Genomic DNA, 19,519 nt, shown 5'->3' with positions numbered 1-19,519 from the left:
GTTTATGTGTTTGGCCTGTTCTCAATTATGTTTCGGTGAGAACTAATGTGCAAAGATCACTGACAAGATTGTACTTTCAGCTGAGCTGGTAATCTGTCCACTATCATCCCAGGAGAGTCTAGAGTCATGCTAAAGAGGTCTACTTGGAGGCTTATCTATTGTGCCGTCATGATTGCTAAAAACTAGAGCTGATAATGGTGTAACTTTATTAGTCGTAGGAGATAAACTGAAGTCTCTGACAATTTGAATTAGGATGATATGATGCCTTATAAGAGGTCAGGCACCATCAAAGCTTTTACAATTCCTCCTGAAAGAAACCTTCATGTTGAAGGAAAACAATTAAAACACACACAGCACTCGTTGAGACATTAACAACAAAATAAAAATGGACACTGCAAGTCAACCCAAAGCTGGCATGGCTTCAAAATTATCAATGTATGACCTTCGCAAAGACTTGGGATACCAAAAAATATCACTAACATGTTCAAAGTATTTGAAAACACACAGTGGTATAAACTCGTTCCTTGGTCTGCTATAAATCTGTATTTGAAATGTCCATCTTCTTCATTATCCGGAGACTATTTACACCAATGTGCGCTATTTGGAGGTTCCTCACAACACATGCGTTATACACATTGCTGCTCCTCCAACACACCACCGTAGTCCAGTTGAAGCACAATGTAAACCTGAATACCAATGATAGATGTGAAATACAGTCTGGTCACATTTGAATTTAAGTTCTACATTAGGATCCCTGTAAATGGTTTTACAGGAGGGCTTGGTTCGCAGTTGGATATAACAGATGTTTATAAATGATCTGCAGAGAAGTTATCTGCTGTTCCCTGAGGAATGCGTTAGGACTGCAACACGTCTGAGCACTCAACACCTAACATGGTGTGTCCTAGATTATTTGGTTTCCCATTAACTGCTCCAATGTTCTGCCTAGCTGCACGGGTTTATCCTGCGTGTGTCCTGATTGTAAATGCAACTAAAGTAGCCCTGGAGGTACAGTCATACAGCCAGGACAGCAGGAGGGGAACAGAAGGAAGGCAGAGTTTTCAGGGAAATGTGCTTTTATACAAACAGCTCATATACGTGCATGTGTGCGAGATAAAATCAGAGGCCCACATAAAGAGGAGTAATAACAGGGCATGCAGCTTAGAGTAAGAGCCCATTTGTTTGTCAGCTGGACTTCAATACATGCACACAACATCCCTAATTACCAAGCCTGCTCCTCTGCTCTGCACATGTTGGTCACTGTGTCACTTGCTAACAAAAGCCAGAAGTAACCAGCTGTTGAACCATTTCAGAAGACAAATGTACCTCAGTTGATCCTGTGAACGCCACTTTGTCAATGCCCATGTGCGAAGCCATCGCAGCTCCTGCCGTTGGCCCGAATCCTGGCAAAATATTGATGACTCCCGGTGGAAAGCCGGCCTGTCAAAACAATGTGAGAGGAAACAAGCTTTAGCAGAGATGACAGCAGAGCCAAGCAAAACCACAGGCGGTGTGGGGGGAATCCGGACCCAACCCTGCCTCCCTACCACTGGAGAGCTGAGAGAACATCAAAAAGACTAAGGCAGCAGACAGATAGTCTCCAAACCGAGGCGAGGCCAGAGAGGGCCGGGGGAAGACAGGGAGGATGTGGACACTGAGATTTGTACAGTATGATAAGGTTTCTCTGCATGAACATGTGGTGTTGCATTGTTCTTCTCCTGTTTAACTTACTCATGTGTTTACCCTTAATGTACACAACTGCACTCGTTAACCCTGCAGCTACTTACACAACACTAACCATACAATGCTCTGAGGTATAGAGAAGCACATTTTGAGTTTATAAGTATAAGTCAGTATTGCATATCAAGGTTGCTAATGTTTTGTTGTGTGCTGTGTGTGTCAGTACTTTTTTAGAACGTGTAAGCACTGATTTTCAACTTCCTGTTGGGAAGTATTACCTATTTATTTAATTCTAATAATTCAGTTCAATTTAAAGATTTAGATTTTCTGACACTGAGTAGCACCGTTGCCATTTTCTAAGCTAGATGATCACATGACTTAAAATTCAACACTTTGACATACATTGTATATCATCAAGCAAACACATTGCAATCAATCTATTGCTGCTTTAAACTGTTTGCCAGTTAGATACTAAACTAAAGGATATCACCTGTATTCATTAGTGGTGATGAACTGGAAACAACAGGTAACACAAACCCTGTTTAAAGCTTGGAACTGTTTGTGATTACTCCAAGGTGCGAGTCCTTGTGCTAACATTGTTCTAATTGTTTGTTCAGTAACATGTTTGAGACAGAAAAAAAACATGTTTTTGTAAAACCAGTTACCAAAAACACTTTACTTCTAACTGAAATTAACTGAATGAAATTTATTACTGTCAATACTGGACTTGATTTAAATTAAACGTTCAGCATTGATGTATTTGAAGACTGTGTTTGGACAACTCTGAAGACATTTTGACCATGATGCATCATCAGTATTGATACTTCTGACTTTGGAAAGTCGAAGGCTGATGTGAATACTTTTTCCACCTGGCTGTGAAGGCAGACATGGATACACATCATCGACTTTCAGTGGAGTTTCAGCCACTTTCTTCTGTTTGAAGGTATAGACACCCCAAGATCAGAAGAAACCGAGCAAAAAAACAAATTTACTCCCATAGCATTGACTCAAACAAACAAGATGTGGTATCTACGAGGAGTCAGGGGAAAATGTGGATTATGGTTACAAGGAGATGTGCAGTACACCCTGTACTATCTTATTTATCATTTAGTCATTTATATTACAGTTGTTGGTATACAATTACTGACATGGGTCAGATTAACAACAACTGTTTTGAATTAATCTAAATATTTGCCCTGTTGGTCTGAAATGGGTTTGATATAATACTGATCACAGCTGATATAGATGTTTTTTTCTTTGTTTGTCTGACGTGTTTTAAAACTTTTTAATTTCACAGTGATCCACTAGCATCTTCACAAAGAACTTCCTGTGCTCAATATTTCTTATAAATGTACTTAGTTTCTGTTTTATCTCAGTTTCTATGAAACCTGTTTATATAGAAGTGCGTAGGTCATCCTGATAAACAGGAACATTGTGACATTTGTGTTGAGTTTTTAAAGTGGAAGTTTTCAAAGTTTTGATGACCAGACATAAAGGTATATATACAGCTCTCTGTTTTATTGGTGTAGCCGCAGAATACTCAAAAATGAGCTAAATAAGGGAATCAGATAAAGACCAAGATTTTGTGTTCAACTGTACACCAGTGCAAGTGATGAAATATGATTATCTGGTGATTTAGTTGAAATGACCTTTTAACTGTAGCAAATACTGTGACTGGTTTACAGACTCTGAAGAGATGCACCAAATAAACAACTGACACATCTGTTTTGTCGCCTTGCAGTTACACTAACATTAGAATATCCAAGCGAAGTGTTTGCCAAATTCTTAGTGAACACTGTGTTCTTGGCAGACTGAGACATGTAAGTGATTCTGATCCAGTTATTGGAGTATTAGTGTTTGAATGTTGGCAAACTGCCCGGTGAACACATTGTGGTCTGCAAAATGATCGTTTACCTCTTTGACCAGCGCTGCAATGTAGAGGCAGGTGAGTGGAGTCTGCTCAGCAGGTTTTAGGACAACAGTGTTTCCACATGCTATCGCTGGACCCAGCTTCCATGCTGTCATCATCAGAGGGAAGTTCCACTGCGCGTGACACACACACACACACACACACGCACACATACACATGCACACAAACAGAACACAGGAAAAGACATCATGCATCTGACTGACACGCTGGGTGGTCACAAGTCAAGCTCAATAAGTCATCGCTCTTAAGTCACTTACTCTCATTTTCACTCTGTCTAAACATAGTCAAGTGAGAAAATGTTCTCGGCACTTGTACAGTATTTTCTCTTCCCACAGTATTCTGAGAAAGTCGGGAAATTGCAACACATGTGCAATAAAGCCGTATCAGTGTACTACACACAGGCCTGTGTTATTTCTGCTTTACACAGGAGCCCATGGGGCTCAACGCAGAACCACACGCTTTCTGCTCTCTTGCACAATCTGCCGTGTCTCTTTCTCCTTGATCTTTTCCTGCTTTCTCACCATTCTCCTTTCCTCAAACCCACCATGTTAAATCCCTCAGCACACTCCTCTGCCTCTCACTTCTTTATTACTCCAACTCACTGGCACCGTTATTTTTGGGTCTTACCAGCAGGATTTACCCGAATAAACAGTGACTGTCAGGGAATTACTGGAAAACACACAATTTAATTCAACAAAAAGGCCAGACTAGCAACAAGTAACATCTTCTTTTCTAACTGAGCCAATTCACACATCTGTGTTTTTTTTCTTTTCAAGCATGAATGTCCATTTGTACCAATCATTCATGTCACTCATAGGAGGGGTAATACTCACAGGGATAATTTGTCCACAAACTCCAATGGGCTCATATCTGGTAAATGTCAGATACTCTCCATCTGTGAAGGAACACATGTGCAGCACACACACACACACACACACACACACACACACACAGACACAGACACAGGCACACACATAAAAAAACATGGTTATTTACTCCAGCTTCAACTGTATGAAGATTTTTAAAAAAGCCTGAATTGCATGAAAAATGTCAGCACCTGATACCTCCTGTGTTGTTGACTCAACATGTTAATTTGTAAATGAATCCACACGCAACATTCCTGCTCTCTTTACCCTGGTGAGAGATTACATTGGAGCCTCCAACAGCACAAGCATGTGTGTGACTGTTTTAGGTCATAGAGAGATGGGTGTTCAGCTGGAAAGGTTCGCTCATTCCTCTTACATTACTTAAGCACAAAGGAGGTACTTACTGAGGGTGTGCCATGCTTGTTCATTCTCCACAAAAACAATTGATATTGAGAAATGTGCATATAAATTTGTTACCACAGTCATTGCTTAATGTTGCATTTGGAGAGGACTGATTGTAGATAACAAGCCGGATTATGATTTTCAATGGGATACGGTGAAAGAATGATAAAGGACATGGAGCTCCAGATTCTCATATGTCACCCTTTTTGGATGTCAGGACTGTTATTGTTTGGAGAGCGAAACTATAAACCTGTAAGACATGAGATTTTCAGGAGGAACTCAAGTATCTGCAAGGTTTGTTTGGAAGTGTGACGCCTGTAAATGACTTATGTTTCAATTTGGAACGAGCAATGTAAACTAAACCAAACTGTGTAGCCAAAGGTGCTCCATATAATGACACTCCCCATTCATTCAACAATGTCTATGATACAAGTTTAACACAGTAAGCTCAGCATAACGTGCAAGACAAATAGATGCTGTGGGGATATTCATAATAGATGTCCTGACAGGTGAACAAACATTATTACTGACAACCTTACATCACACAGGCCACAAGAATACCCCTGCTTATTTTCTCTGAAAGTCTACAAGAGAAATAAAGCCTAAACCAAAGCCCTGGGCTGTCGGCCCGAGCTCACCGTGGTGGGTTTGGCAGCAGTGTACAAGAGAAGCTTTGAGAGGGACAATACAGTGGTATCAGGAGGTTTCCCATGTCCTCTCTCTTATTCTGTTTGCCTTTTTTTGAGCTTCCTGTTGAAACAGACAGCCAACTTTCCCCTCTTCAACCCTCAAATTCAACTAGCTCAGAGGGGCGACACTGGTGGCAGCCTCCTCAGGACAATAAATGTTAGTTTGTGGTTTTATTGACTATTTGATACCTTGCATGCTAAGAATAGGAAAGTATTTGATACTGAAACTTTTTATTTGACTGAATACCTGAATATACATACATATATAAGCAACTGCAACAGATAGATATACAGAACAAAAGCGTCTATTGACAATGTGTAAGTAAGAAGCTGACTATTTTAGCATCTTTCAGCTCGTTGTTTTGACTTTACACACTTTCCCTGTTTTGGTTCACCTTCGCCACTCGATGATGTTTTCAGGTGGTAATTTGAAGACCAACTTTAAGATATAGAGGAGAGCTGGATATTTGATAGCCAGATATTTCCCTGAGGTGGTGGAGACCAAAATGAGGAATTACAATTGTGCTCATAAGTTTACAGAATTTATGATTTCTTGGGTAGTTTCTGCTGTCATTATGATATAAAACGAGTAAACACAGTTGTTTGACTTTAAATGGCTTGACCAAACCACTAACCATGCATGAGTGGAAAAAAAATGTTGCTCTTATCATTCATATTCTCTGAAAAATGGCCAAAAAATTCACAATTTCTGCCAGGGTATGTAAACTTATGAGTACAATTGTATATCCATCACATAGCCAAACACTTGACTGGAAATGAACACAAATACTGCTTCCTGACTGATACTAGTTTCTAGAGCCAGCAGTTTAGTAATGAGTTTGCCATATTAGTATCAAAAAGGATGATGTGTCAGTGTTGTGTTTACAGATTGTATTGCCCCAAGGAGCTATCAATCATTTAGTTATCTAGCTAAACTTTAGAAGCACAGGAATGACTAATGCTAAAACAGCAAATATGTCTATTTTCAACCCAAGCAGGAGGAGGATTATAATTTTATTTGCACAAACTTGAAGTCCATCCGTTTTATCTGCAATGCAACTGTGGCTTTCCAAAGAAAGGCAATTCTGAAAGGTATTTCAAGGGAGTGCATACAAGCTATGAAACTGATTTTCCTGCTAAAACTGCTAGACCTAGAAAGTGTTAGAGTTGAAGGACCAGTTAGCTGTCTGTTTTCACCAGGCCTAAAACTGAGAATGTGACGATAGCATCTCATCACGTCAGTCACATTCTGAATGCCGAATGTAACAAGTCTTCCAAGGACGGCAAAGTTACGAAATAAGTGTTTGTTGAGTGTCAGTGCCCCAGTGCCAGAGATCCCAAAAAGGTAGACACATACATTTTTGTGACTTTTCCAACTTAAAGAACTGCTCTTATTAGACCTGAATCTGGTTTACTTATATTAAATACTGGGTAGGCTTTCAGTAATGGCTGTGGCTTCCTATGCAGACTGGCAACTGTGTGTGTCTCTGTTCCCTTGTGTGTGTGTGCGTCTGACTTTGCAATACGTAAACTAGACTTGTAGATTTCAGGAGACGTGTAACTTTGAAAGTAGACCTTGTTCAAGAAAAGATTGGGCACCCCTGACCTAGCTAAACAGGCTGAATGACATATACCAAACATGTATGGTAATAAGAGTCTACGATGTTATAAAGCTGTATAGTTTTATCAATGAAATCGTCATCTATCTACTACTGTTGTAATAGCAAACTGTAACTGTAACTGTAACTGTAAGACTTAAACACTGTTGCACTGCTCAAAGAGAAAACTCACCCATAGGAATGGAGCTGCCGTGGACCTTGTCTGCATATCCAGCAAAGTACCTCAGTGTCTTTATGGTTCCTTGGAGGTCCACAAACAGGGTGGGCAGGAAAGGCTTCCCACTGTTCAGTGACTCAATGGTCTGAAGAGAGACGGGGGAGATGTTTGAGAAATATGTGATATAACCTTGTGATCCTCACATCATTCCATACTGTTCCAGCTTTTACACTCTCCCACAGGGGAAATGTGACACTAAGAAAACACTACACTACAAAACAGCTCCTAAAGTACAGTTATATGTTCTCTTTCAGGCAAAGTGAGTTTATTTAGATTACTTAAATCCTGGGGGTTTAAGAAATCAAGTTGATATAAGGACCATTTATTATGAAACCTTGTGAGAAAAAAACGTAACAGCTACATTTAAGAAGTTCCTCACATTAATTAATGAATCCAGAGAAATGTGGTCACTTACAGCTAGGTAGACACTGTCTCTCTCCACCAGGTCAGCCAGTTTGGACAGCAAGCGGCCCCTCTCAGACGCGTCCATCCTTCGCCACACGGAGCCCAGAGAAAAGGCCAGGCGAGCTGCCTGCACCGCTTTATCAACATCGGCCTACAAGACAAGAGGGAAGCACTCAGTATTTAACCTGAACCAGTAAACAGGTGAGCTTTTTTTACTTCATCAGACTGACAAGCCGGTAGTCCATTTAAATGTTTCTTCAAAGCTTGGACGAGAACAACTGCCAGCTCACCAAACAAAATAGACTGATATGATTGTGCATTTCTGCTTTTCCTCATGTCATACTTTTCAGCAGTAGAAAGTATGATGTACGTATCTAAAGTCTGAAGTGTTTTACACTGAAATTCAATACCAGTATTTTGTACTTTTACTCGACCATTATTCATATTGTATTGCACTGAATATTTTACTGATTCCTCAACTATAATCTCTCTAAACCCCAACTCGGTCTCAGCAGATGACTGTCTAACATGAGTCTGGTTCTGCTCAAGGTTTCTGCCTGTTAAAAGGAAGTTTTTTCCATTTATTGAAAAACATAATTAATCTGTGTCACTCGTATGTCTTTGCACTCTACCTCTACCTCTGAAGCTTGGAGTGACTTCCACAATTCACTAGCTTGTTTTTCAAGTAATAATCGACTTTCTGTGTGATCTCACTTTTCCTAATGTATTGAAATGATATTGCTCTTTTGTATTTGTTATGTCTGTTTACCCCTTATTAATGTCAGTATGAATGTGAGATGTGTGTGAAGTGATCAAAGTTCTGGGGTGGGTGGGATCTTAAGGGTGTTTTTGTTATTGTGTTTTATAACATCATCCACAGAACTTTGTTCCAACTACTACATGTCACAAAACCTACTGTGTGTTTGTCTGTGCATAAAAAAAACAATAAAGAAACTTTGGAATAACTTGCTAAATTCTGCATAGTGCTCTGCTAATGGTGGATTAAGATGACATAAGATTGAGTCTTACCCCGTCTTGATGTTGGGTCTTTGTTAATTTAACATAGAGTACGGTCTAGACCTGCTCTGCTTGTAAAGCATCTTCAGATAATGTTTGTTGTGATTTGGGGCTATATAAATAAAGATTGATTGATTGATTCAACTACATTTATTGAGTAGCTATACCTGGTGGTAAGTTCTAAATGTAAGATGCTGCACACACAACATATGCCTGCTGTACTATAATATGATGCACTTTAAATAATGTATGTATGAATGTAACATATGCTTCACTTTGAATACAACATATAAGCACTGTACTTACAAGTACTTGAGATGACAGAAGCAACTGTGGCTGATTCCTCTATACTAGTACTTCATGCAGATTTCATCATTTTAACCTGCAGTGTTAACTGTATCTGCTGTTGCATCAATATGCTTAATCTTCTAGCTGATTCCACCCTGACTCAATCATCAGTGCGATGAATGCGAGAATTTACCTTGTCTGCTTCCTGGACTTCACAGAGCTGCTCCCCAGTAGCTGGGTTGTAAGTAGGAAAGACCTTCCCACTTACAGAGTCCTGCCACTCGTTGTTGATGAAAATCTGCAGAACACAATACACAACAATTGAGGAAACATATGTGATAAAGGGTGTTTGTGCAGTGATGTAGTTTCTTTACATGCTTAAAATGCACTTATCAAATATTTTAAGGTTATTATTCTCTGATTTGCAAACAAACCGAGCTTGATTAAACCTACATTCTTTAATGTATCTTTGAGTGTTACGTTTGTGATTTTCTTACAGCATGTAGGCTAGAGTGACCTGCTTGTACTGAAGCATGTTAAAGAGTAACAGAAGCCCTCCCAACTCTTGTGAAAGGGATACGGGAGAATCTCTGGAAATCTGGACAGAGATTCCTGCCTGTCCAGCATTGCTCTCTGGGGAGTCCTCCACCATCCAGACAAAGGAGTGGGGTGTGAGGGGGGGTGTAGATAAATCCCTATCAGACACCAGGCCCCCACCCACCCACCCACTTACCCACCCATCCACCCCCAGGCATACAGACACACGTTTCACAACATCACTGCTCGTTTACGAGATCATAAAACACGTGCCGTGCTTGGTTCCTGTGATGTGTTAAAGCTAGTCTTCCATTAAACAACCGCCTGGCTCTCCAAACAGGACATATTCAACATCTTTAAGACCCAAGAAGAAGAAAACAATGTTTACAAAGTCACAAAGCTTAGAGATATGTCAGATGAAATTCAAGAAAATCTGTCAGACACAGATTTAAAGACATGGAATTTGAAATAGCACAACAAAAAGTTCCTTTCTTCCTGACATGTTTGGATCCATTAAGCGGACCACTCACACACTGTTTTTTAATGGCTGTCAGTCTGCCTGATAGAGTGAGTGCAAGGAGAACATCTGCTGGCACAAATCTCTCTACGTATACACGTGCTCTTACCATCCCTCTACTTCAGAGGAGCTCAGATACAAACCTGAGAGTAGAGTTCAAGTATCCCACAGGCCTGAGCCTCCTTGAACTCCCCAGCATGTTTACCCCTGTAAACGCTGGGCTTTAAGTACTATTTAATTGGCAATAAACTGTTCGTTGTGTTTACTTTCAGGTTGGTAAGAATTGCCAGGCAGTCTGAAAGCTGTTGGAGTGCAGTGAAACACATCACTCCGCCTGCCTCCTCCTCCTCTTCATTCCCACGGCTCACTGGATCATAACGTGCGTATGAATAACTCACTTACAGACGTTTAAGGTGTTCAGTATCTGCATGTACCAACCTACGGAGCCATACGTTACAGAAACACTCCTATATGGTTCCTGTGTAACTACACCATCCCCCCTTCACATGGAGAAAGACGGGCCTGGAGTCCTCTCAGGCGCCTTCTATCAGAGGCCACCTTTAATCTGACGCTCATTAAGAGCACTTCATAAAATTGTCAGGAACGATAAGGAGCACAGGGCCAGCTACAAAAACAGAAAGTCCTGTAGAGCACTGAATTAGTTTTAAAATTTATTGTAGGGGGCCACTGAAGTGGGGCGCCCTAAATCAAGAGGAGCCCCCTGACAGCCAGAACAGTCCGAGCAGGAATGCAGACCGTGGGTAGCTTTATGCGAGGCGTAACCCCGCTCACAAGGCGCTGCTGAAGGAGAACGGATGAAGCGGGAGAACAGTGGAGCAGGCCGCCACCTAAATCATGGGCAGAAAAGGACAACTGTCAGCCGCCGCTTGGCTCGGCCCTCTCTCTGGGCTCGGACTGGTGTTAGACTTTTGTCTCGTTCCATTGAGAGACTTGATTAAGATGACAGGGCCGAGACACAAATCAACTCTCAAGGTTTCTTAAAATTGCTTTTAGGATCATTTAGAACAGAAGAATGACACAAAGCGCACATTTTTAAATGACAAATGGTGTTTTCTTTCCCATTCCCTGTGGAGTCTCTGCTATTACTTCACATGATGGTTTCATGTTTAAAAAAATCTGAGAACTTAGGGTTAACTTTGTGTCCTGAGAAAGCAGAGATTAAGCCATTTTAGAGATGACCAATTTACTGCAGTAACGGAAGTGCAACTTCTAAATGTTTAAGTTTTAAGCACAAATACGACATTTCAATTGAAAAAGCATTCAATCTGACAAAAAAGGAGTCTTGAATTGTATGCTCATGTGAGGACTAACATACAGAGAGGAGGCTTCCCGTGCATTACAGACAAGCAGTAAGGTTAAGACTTTTTGCAGCTGAAAACATTTAGCAACTTCACTGCTTTTCTGCAAAAGCTGTCAGTCACAAAATTCAGATGAAGTCAGAGTCATTATAAAACAGCATGTACACAATGTTCATTGAATAAACAACTATTTGTTGCATGTTCACTGATGTTGATTTGATGCAGATCTCTGTTATCAGCTATTAAAAGTGTGGAAACTTAATAAAAATAAAAATCTACTCAACCTAAACTTTGTTGAATATGTTAACAATGCGGTACGTGATTTTTCGTGATAATTCACTTTTTGGGGTGAAGTGTAATGGGAAGTAGGAAATGCCAAAAACTCTTTCTGCAGCCAACAAAACATCTGTTTGGCTCTTTGCTTCTTCTCACAGCTCAGACGCTAACGGCTGAAGGGGACATGTAATGCTACTCAGGGCTTTTTTTTTTTTTAAACATGGGGGATAATGGGAGGGGGGTTGGATATGTGGGGTGTGGTGGGGGAAGAGTGAGGGTTTATATATGTGTGTGTGTTTATACACAACAAGCCAAGATTCCACAGCCAGACGAGTCCTGGCCGGGCACCTGCAACCCTCGTCTGCGCAGGAAGTTTCATATCCTCCCCTATCACAGGACCTTGGTTTCCTCTCTGGTCCTGGACCCGGTTCAAAACTCTTATAATTACTACTGTTACAAGTGAGCGGAGAGCATGTGAAAGTGGAGACCAGCTGGTGGTTTTTTTTTTCTCCTACTCCTCTCCACATGTCTGACACCACAGAGCCTTCGTGTTTTTTGTTCACACACACAGACACACACACACGCAATGCCACCCTGCGCTCCTGGGTTTGGCGAGGGCGACCTGGCTGTCACTGACTGGCAAACTTCTTTGTCTTGCCGGTGTGTGTGTGTGTGTGTGTGTGTGTGTGTGTGTGTGCACGCGGTTTGCAGTTGTTCTGTCTGACTCAGAAGTTATGTGAGAAACACTAATTTGACACAAGGCTGTAATTACGAACAAGTTGTTATTCACTTTTTCAGCAGATTCAATCGTTTGATGGATTTCCTCCAGTAGTTGAAACCGCAGCAGACGGAGCACGTCACTGCACAACCAGACAGTTAGCATAAACGTCTTTCTCAGGCTTAAATTGTACTAATTTCTTATAAACATATTTTTTTAAGCCCAAACGGGGATTTACGGATTCATGCTTCTGTTTTGTCTGTCTTAATATTTATGTCTTCAAAACCACAAATAGGATTTTGAGCTTTGTGAAGCTTTTTGACAAAGTTTCTAACTTTAGGAATCCACATTTAAAGGCGGTCCATTTAATCCAACAGAATTCCATTACACCCACTATTCACTACACAAGATAAAACGTACTCTACAATCTTGATAACATGAAATGATGAATAGTAGAAAGAAAGGCCACATGCAGTTGGATTGTAATGAATCAGCGGTAAAATGACCCTCTCCCCTCCTGTGTTTTATTTTTCCTTCGAACATCTGAAGTTTGATGGGTTTCCTGAGTACTTAACCGTTCTTCTCTATCTCAGGTCAAGGGAATGTTTAAAGAACGGTAGTTTTTCTCTTGGGATCTGTGGACAAAGAGGAAGTCATTTTTAAGAACTGTGACGTTTTTCCACAGACGAGTAAACGTGTAGGGAAACACTTGTGTCTCTGCCGTGGCCCGAGAAAGAGCCTCTTTTAACAGATTTATGAAGCTGAGTGTTTTTCATAATGACAACGTAAGGATTTACACTTTCCTTGTCAAGAGGGGCCACGTATGTGAAGGTGTGGGATGTTAACAGGGTAACCTCCCTGTCACTGCTCTTCCTCAAACAGTGATTAAGAGACAGGGGACTTGATGTTGACATGTCTGCTAAGATAGTAATTTACACTCACTGCACAAGTGGGCATTTCACACCGACGGACACATTAACGGCGGTGCACACTTAGCCTGTCACAATCAAGGAGTGTAGAGAGTATGTGGTCATGTGTGTGTGAGCGGGGGGATTGTGTAAGCAAAGGAACAGAAGTGGAGGAGGAGGAGGAGGCTGGGAGAGTTCTCGCTGTGCTCGTTGTGATAAATCATTTAGTTGCACAGTATCCCCTAACTTTGGCTCTGTTTGATCTCCATCGCAGTAAGATGCTGGTTTTGAAGTGAAAAAGTCCAGAGCTGCAGGTCAGGCTCTGGCGAGGCAGGGCCACTAACCCACACAGTGTGAGCGGCTCATAATTTACACCCCGGTGGACAGCACCTAGCATCGGGGAGCCCCAAGTCTCCATCTGTGCTATCTCAATCAGTGACAGATTGATGGAGCCTCTTATTCATCCAAACTGAGAGGATGTCTCTGTACAGACTGCTTTACAAACACACACCGGTCTGCTGCAGGCAGGTTCTGCACAGGTTCCTATGGTGAAAGTGCACTAATGCCACCACGAGCAAAGCAACAAAGAAAATTTATAACTGTTGATTAGATAAAGAGAACTGTGTGATCCCTAAATCTGCTCCTTGTTAGAACTTAGTGTTCCTTTCTATAACATTACCCTATCAAAGAGTAAAAATACCCTAACAACATTTTAACAGTCGTGTTTAGCATGTACATTCAAATAAGTTAGCTAAGATGCAATCTTTGTTGAGCTGTTAAATCAAAATCTTTGGATCATATTTTCAGACATTTCAAAGAGTTTGCATAAGGCTCTGTAATGTCTTAAAAAAGGACAAAACAGCGTGTTGACCTTTAACATGCATTTATAAACAAACCTGCCCAAACATTTACAGACTGCTCAGTTAAAAAAGCAGCAGGATTATCCCCACTCTTATAAAAGTTGTCCCTCTGAGTGTCTGTTTTAACAACTCATTATCACTGCACAGTGTGAAAACCACAAAGGCCACAAGTCTCACCCACTAAAAAGAGCTTTTACTTAATTCTTCTTAAAGCAGAGTCTCTGTTGTCTCTACCACAAGTGGAAAACATCAATAAATAGCTATCATTGCTCTCTTATTTATGGCTTCCTCCTTGCTCCTATCAACCTTTAAACTGTTTCTGTCTTGTAACCCAGCTGTTGGAGCTCCAGAGATAGAAATGTGGGGGTAGGGGAGAGGACGCCCAAGACACAGCTTTGCTCCTTATGCTTTTATCTATGTGAGAAAGAGTGAACATAACTACCTTTTTTAACTTAAAGGTGGTATCAGTAAAAAAAAAAACAAGCAGGCTGAAAAAGCTGCACACAATAGGGAAGCTTTACTGGTACAATCAACGTGTCTTTGACGGTGAGAAGTTCATGACTTGGTGAAGAGGACAAGGGGCAAACCTTGACTGTATAACCTCTTTTTATGCTTCCCTGTTATAGAAGCTAACCTGTAAAGTAATGATAGTGTATCGGCCATATCTCTGTTTCCGGGGTCATTCAGATGTAATCTCTGCATTGCAAAACAAAGAAAAGTCACAGTGACATTATGCACTTTTTTGTAAGTAATAAAAAGCTCATTACTGAGGTTGAATGTGTGGCTGTAAGAACAATTGCTGAGGAAAATGTGTGCCTGGAAGCTTGCAGCTTCATCTACATACACACAAGTCCTGCAGGCCTGTGAACGGTGCAGGCTGTTTCCCTTGCAGTGAGCGGGGTGGAGAACAGGAACAGGGTGTGAGGAAAGCACCCGCCAGGGGTTCCCATAAATCAGGGCCCTTCTGCCCCCTATGTCCACCAAACCATCAGGGACTGGATGATCCAAATTCCTGGGGGTTAATTCACCAAGTCGCTCCCTAAATTTCCTCCTGTACACCGTCGTGTCCACCACTTTAACTAGAACACCCACTTGAGGGGAATGTAAGGCTTAGAATACGGCAGAGTTTTAACAGCATGTACCGTCGTCTTTACGGTGCAGCAGCAGCAGCGTGCCCTTTGCACCTAAAACACTGAGGTGTGTGTTAACACCAAGCAATCATGAACGCTATCATGAGTCTGTTGTCTGTGAGGTGTGCCCTTTAATCTCACTATCATAAGAACACTTGTTCTGCAGCTGTAAGAGCTTTTCAGTAGCAACAAAAAACTCAGGAGCAAACTACATCCTGGCTGCAAAGACTGAAGATGAGGCGTTACAGAAGTGTTAGAGGAATGGAAATGGTCTTTAATCAACTTAAAGCACATTCAAAATATGCAACAAGACTTCAGATATAAGCTTTTTCTAAATGAGTGAAATTAAAGAGTTGTGGTGGATCAGGACTCACATTGGAATGCTCAAAAATGTAAGTAAAAAAAAAGGAGTACAGCATTACTTATTATTACTGCAGTTATGCAACTACATGTCTAATGCATTGGGTTAACATGTGTTTACAGGGTTTCAAAAGTTATGGATGTTTTGAGAAAAAAAAAATGTTTTTCTGTGGTTGTAACTTCAACATAATGAGTTTAAGTACTCAAATAAAGTTATTTGATTAAAGTTCTTTATATTCTTACACCCCCTTTCTCCTCCCCACAGACCTCTTTTTGTGTAGCCATACAAGCCCTACCAGGATGTGCTCTTTTATAATTTATAATCTTATAATTTACATTACACTAACTCTTTGTTCTTAAATAATTTCACAAAGCATGTTTTATATCACTGCCATTTCTTTGGATTCAAAGCACACTCGTGTGGAGTGTAATTTTCTGTAATTTCTGATGTCACATAACTGAAGGACTAAAGCCTGCAGGCTAAAATCAACTGGGCTGATGAGTTACACAACCTTTGGAACAAATCATTCTTATCAATCTAGAGTAAATTACATCAAGTACTTGACCCCTCAGTAAACATCATAAAAACACAACTCAATTAAAAAAAATGTCATAGTTGAAAAAAAAGTTGTTCCTATCTAGCAAAAAATTCCATTTACTAAGCATCCATTTAAAATGCTCTCTTTATATTCCCCCATCATGTGACTTAGATTCTAAATAAGCCCTATGAATTGTCTTCTAATGAAGCAGCCTGACAGATGTTGGCCTTTATCTTCTTAGACTTCACTTCAGGTGAGTTGTGAAATAAACATAAAAATGTGTGTTAAAAGTAGAAATTATGATATATAATTGCAACCTGATATAATGTTATATACATTTAAAAACACTTGCAAAAAACAAGCTCAAACTCTGACACGCCCTCAATAACGCGCACAACTCTTCCTGAAAACACGGTTAGTTTGTTTCACGCGCAGTTATAACAGTCCCACATGATGTGCAATTAAATAAAATGTAATGATACAAAGCTGAAAGTGGAAACACAATTTGCTTTAGGTTGAGTAACGTCAGAGAATGAAAACACACACTCAGACATACGCACACACACACGCGCGCACACAAATATAGAAGTATTAGAGATAAAATGTCCATTGGCTTTAAATAATATCCTTTAAGAGTATTGATAATTTAATACTAAGCTACTCTGAGCACGTGAACGCTGAATACACTCTTCAGATCGTTGAAACTTGAAATCATCAGATATTTTTTAAGTCAGAAGTTCAGCTCGGAGAAGTTTGTGAGCTTCTGCTGCTCATCTGTGAGCTTCTCTCTGCTCTGAATCGAAGCGTCAGCTGCTGACGCACAAAAAAAGTTAGGTTCACGAAAAGTTTCTGTCAAGGATTCACGGACATTTAGCGCGCAGGCAGGAGCGGGCTCGTTACACGTAAACGCTGTTCGGTGGTGTGTGTAATGAGTGTGTGTAGAAACAGACCTTGGTGTACTTGATCTCCGGGTTGGGCACCGGGGAGGGCATCAGCTGGAGGGATGCCATGAGAGCAGCGGGGTCGCTCTTCACCTCTCCGGGGATCTCGATCTTACTGGAAGTCATCGTGTCTCCTCTGGTCTGCCTGCTGCGCCTCTCTGGAGTTTTTTCAGCAGATTTCTGATCAGGACTTTGGGTTCCTTCCTGGGTTTATAGCCAGGTGTCAGCCGCGGTTCATTTTCATTGGGCAAAGAAAAGGGCTGTCCTTTTGAAAATTAAATTCACGCATTTACATAAACGACCTCAGCCATGCGTGTTAAGGAGGAGAAACACATCCACCCCACCCACCTCAATCTCCCGGTACTCTCACTTTTAACCGCTTTCACTCTCCGACTGCAGGGTTCTCTGCTTTATCTCTTCTTTTACGCACACAAACATCAAGCTCTTAGATTAGCTGACCATGGTGCCAAGACTTATCAGAGGAGGTTTGAACTGATTGTGATAATCAAATGTGTCACCTGACACCAATACAGATTTCAATAATTAAATATTTAACATATTTTACTCAAATATTTCCAACTTGGCTTTGGTAAAACAGAAAATAGTCCCACCATTAATGAGGCACAAAAGTGAAGTGTTTGTACATTTTCGTTCAAGGCAATCTCAGCATCATTCTGTAACTTGTTGGGCCGTTGAAAGTATCAACCCTTCACATAGTTTATTTTATCTTCACGCGAGTGACCTTGTTCATATTTCCATTTTTAATCACTTCAAGGACTTTCAGTCATCATGGTACCAGACTTGGGGTTTAAAGTTCCTAAAGTTAACCCAACCCAACTTCTCCATAAAATACATTTTAAAGTTTATTAACTGTTTACTGGTTACACAAACTCACTTTCTTGCCCCATCATTAACCATCTCCTCTGTGAGTGACATAAAGGTGTCAAACTCCTTCCCTGGGCTCTCTATCACCCTGCAGTCTTTAGATTTGCCTAACACAACCTCCCCGCGGTCTAAGAAGTTATGTAAATGCAGAGTAAAAGGGATTGCTGCTACTTGCTGGGGTGTTGTTGGCAGAGATTTGTCCTGCAGGTGATAATTCCTTCCAGCACCTCCTTTAAAAAGTCTCAATAAACATCCTCCAATTAGCTGCGAGGTCTGTCTCTGAAAAGTAAAGGAATTAAAGTAAATCCACGCATGTATTGACACATGCACAGCTGCTGTCCTCCTCACACATTCATGAGGTGACAGATTAAAGGGTTAATCAGAAATTTAGTTGAGATTAGGACTTTGAGGTGGTCAGAACTGTAAAGTCTAATCTTGAGATACATGTGTTAGTGGAATAATTAAGTAGTTTAATTCAAAGTCAGGTTTACCCGTAAAGAATAAAGTCCCTAAACGTGAGATTTCATAACCTAAAGCCTGACAGGACAAAGGAGTGTGGAGACAGATGCAGGCCCATCATGCAAACCCCCAGAGGATGCTGTTTCTCCATCAGCACCTCACCCTTTCGTCACAGCATGGGGACACTCACAGTGTCTGTTTCACATCAAAGAGGACGGGCCTGAAACGGTGACAGTGATGAATGCAGTGAAAACATCCTCGCACCCAGCCTGTCGTCTCACCTTTTTTCACAGCGCGCGGTGAACGGAAGATAAGACAACCGGTGTGACAAAGCTCAGCCGGTGGCTCAAACTGTATTCATGGAGCGCCCCCTATCGGAGAAAGAGTCAGAATCACAGTCACTTGGTTATGTTCAGAAATGTTCGACTGGAGCGGTTTAATAAACTTAATGATTTAATATGAAGAAGAGCAGAGACAAGGAGAGGAAGGATGTCAAGATGACTGGAGGGATGGGAATATAGAAGACTGAGAACAAAGGTGAGTGAGGAAACTTTCTAATGGGACAAAAAAAAGTGCCAAAAGCTCTGAAATTAGAAAAATAATCTGAAGGAACGAACATGCGAGCTAATTTCACAGGAGGTTAATATAGATTACATCATTTTATGTAACCTATGTTGCTGTAGAAGTAAATAATTCGTTTAAACAAAATACTCAGTTATGTCCTACACAGTAAATAAATGTTTTATTGTAAGATCAAATGTTACTTCATGAGGTGAGGTGACCTAACGGGTGTGACTTTAGAGCAGAGAGAGTTGTGAAAACTGCCACTCGGTTCTTTTCACATTATAAATATTTATGCAGCTATCAACCTGAATGTGTTTGTTTTTGGTATTGAGTTATAATCCTACTCTTTCATTAAAAACTCACACTAGACTTTTCAAACATGCCAATACAATGCCA

General features: G+C 40.8%; 1 protein-coding gene across 1 annotated transcript; it reads right to left on the bottom strand.

Annotated features, from left to right (window-relative positions):
• Nucleotides 1–1,245: 1,245 nt before the first annotated feature.
• aldh1a2 (aldehyde dehydrogenase 1 family, member A2) lies at nt 1,246–18,232 on the bottom strand. Its single transcript, XM_034678781.1, has 7 exons — nt 17,225–18,232; nt 9,304–9,408; nt 7,816–7,956; nt 7,356–7,485; nt 4,441–4,502; nt 3,592–3,720; nt 1,246–1,437 (listed from the first exon to the last, which is right to left on the bottom strand). Exons 1-7 carry the CDS (start codon nt 17,339–17,341, stop codon nt 1,270–1,272), a joined length of 852 nt encoding a protein of 283 aa, XP_034534672.1. The 5' UTR covers nt 17,342–18,232; the 3' UTR covers nt 1,246–1,269.
• Nucleotides 18,233–19,519: the final 1,287 nt, after the last annotated feature.

This window comes from Notolabrus celidotus, chromosome 3, assembly GCF_009762535.1.
Source record: "Notolabrus celidotus isolate fNotCel1 chromosome 3, fNotCel1.pri, whole genome shotgun sequence".
Classification (NCBI taxonomy): Eukaryota; Metazoa; Chordata; class Actinopteri; order Labriformes; family Labridae; genus Notolabrus; species Notolabrus celidotus.
The sequence above is the reverse complement of the archived record's forward strand: the minus strand, read 5'-3'. Positions and strand labels throughout refer to the sequence as shown.

Bases quoted from the DNA above. Each gene is read 5' to 3' on its own strand.
- aldh1a2 (XM_034678781.1), bottom strand. From the start codon at position 17,341: ATGACTTCCAGTAAGATCGAGATCCCCGGAGAGGTGAAGAGCGACCCC. The intron at 7,486-7,815 runs GTAAGTGACCAC...GTCTCTCTTCAG, and splicing joins GAGACAGTGTCTACCTAGCT to ACCATTGAGTCACTGAACAG. The intron at 1,438-3,591 runs GTAAACGATCAT...TTGTTTTGACAG, and splicing joins TTGCAGCGCTGGTCAAAGAG to GCCGGCTTTCCACCGGGAGT.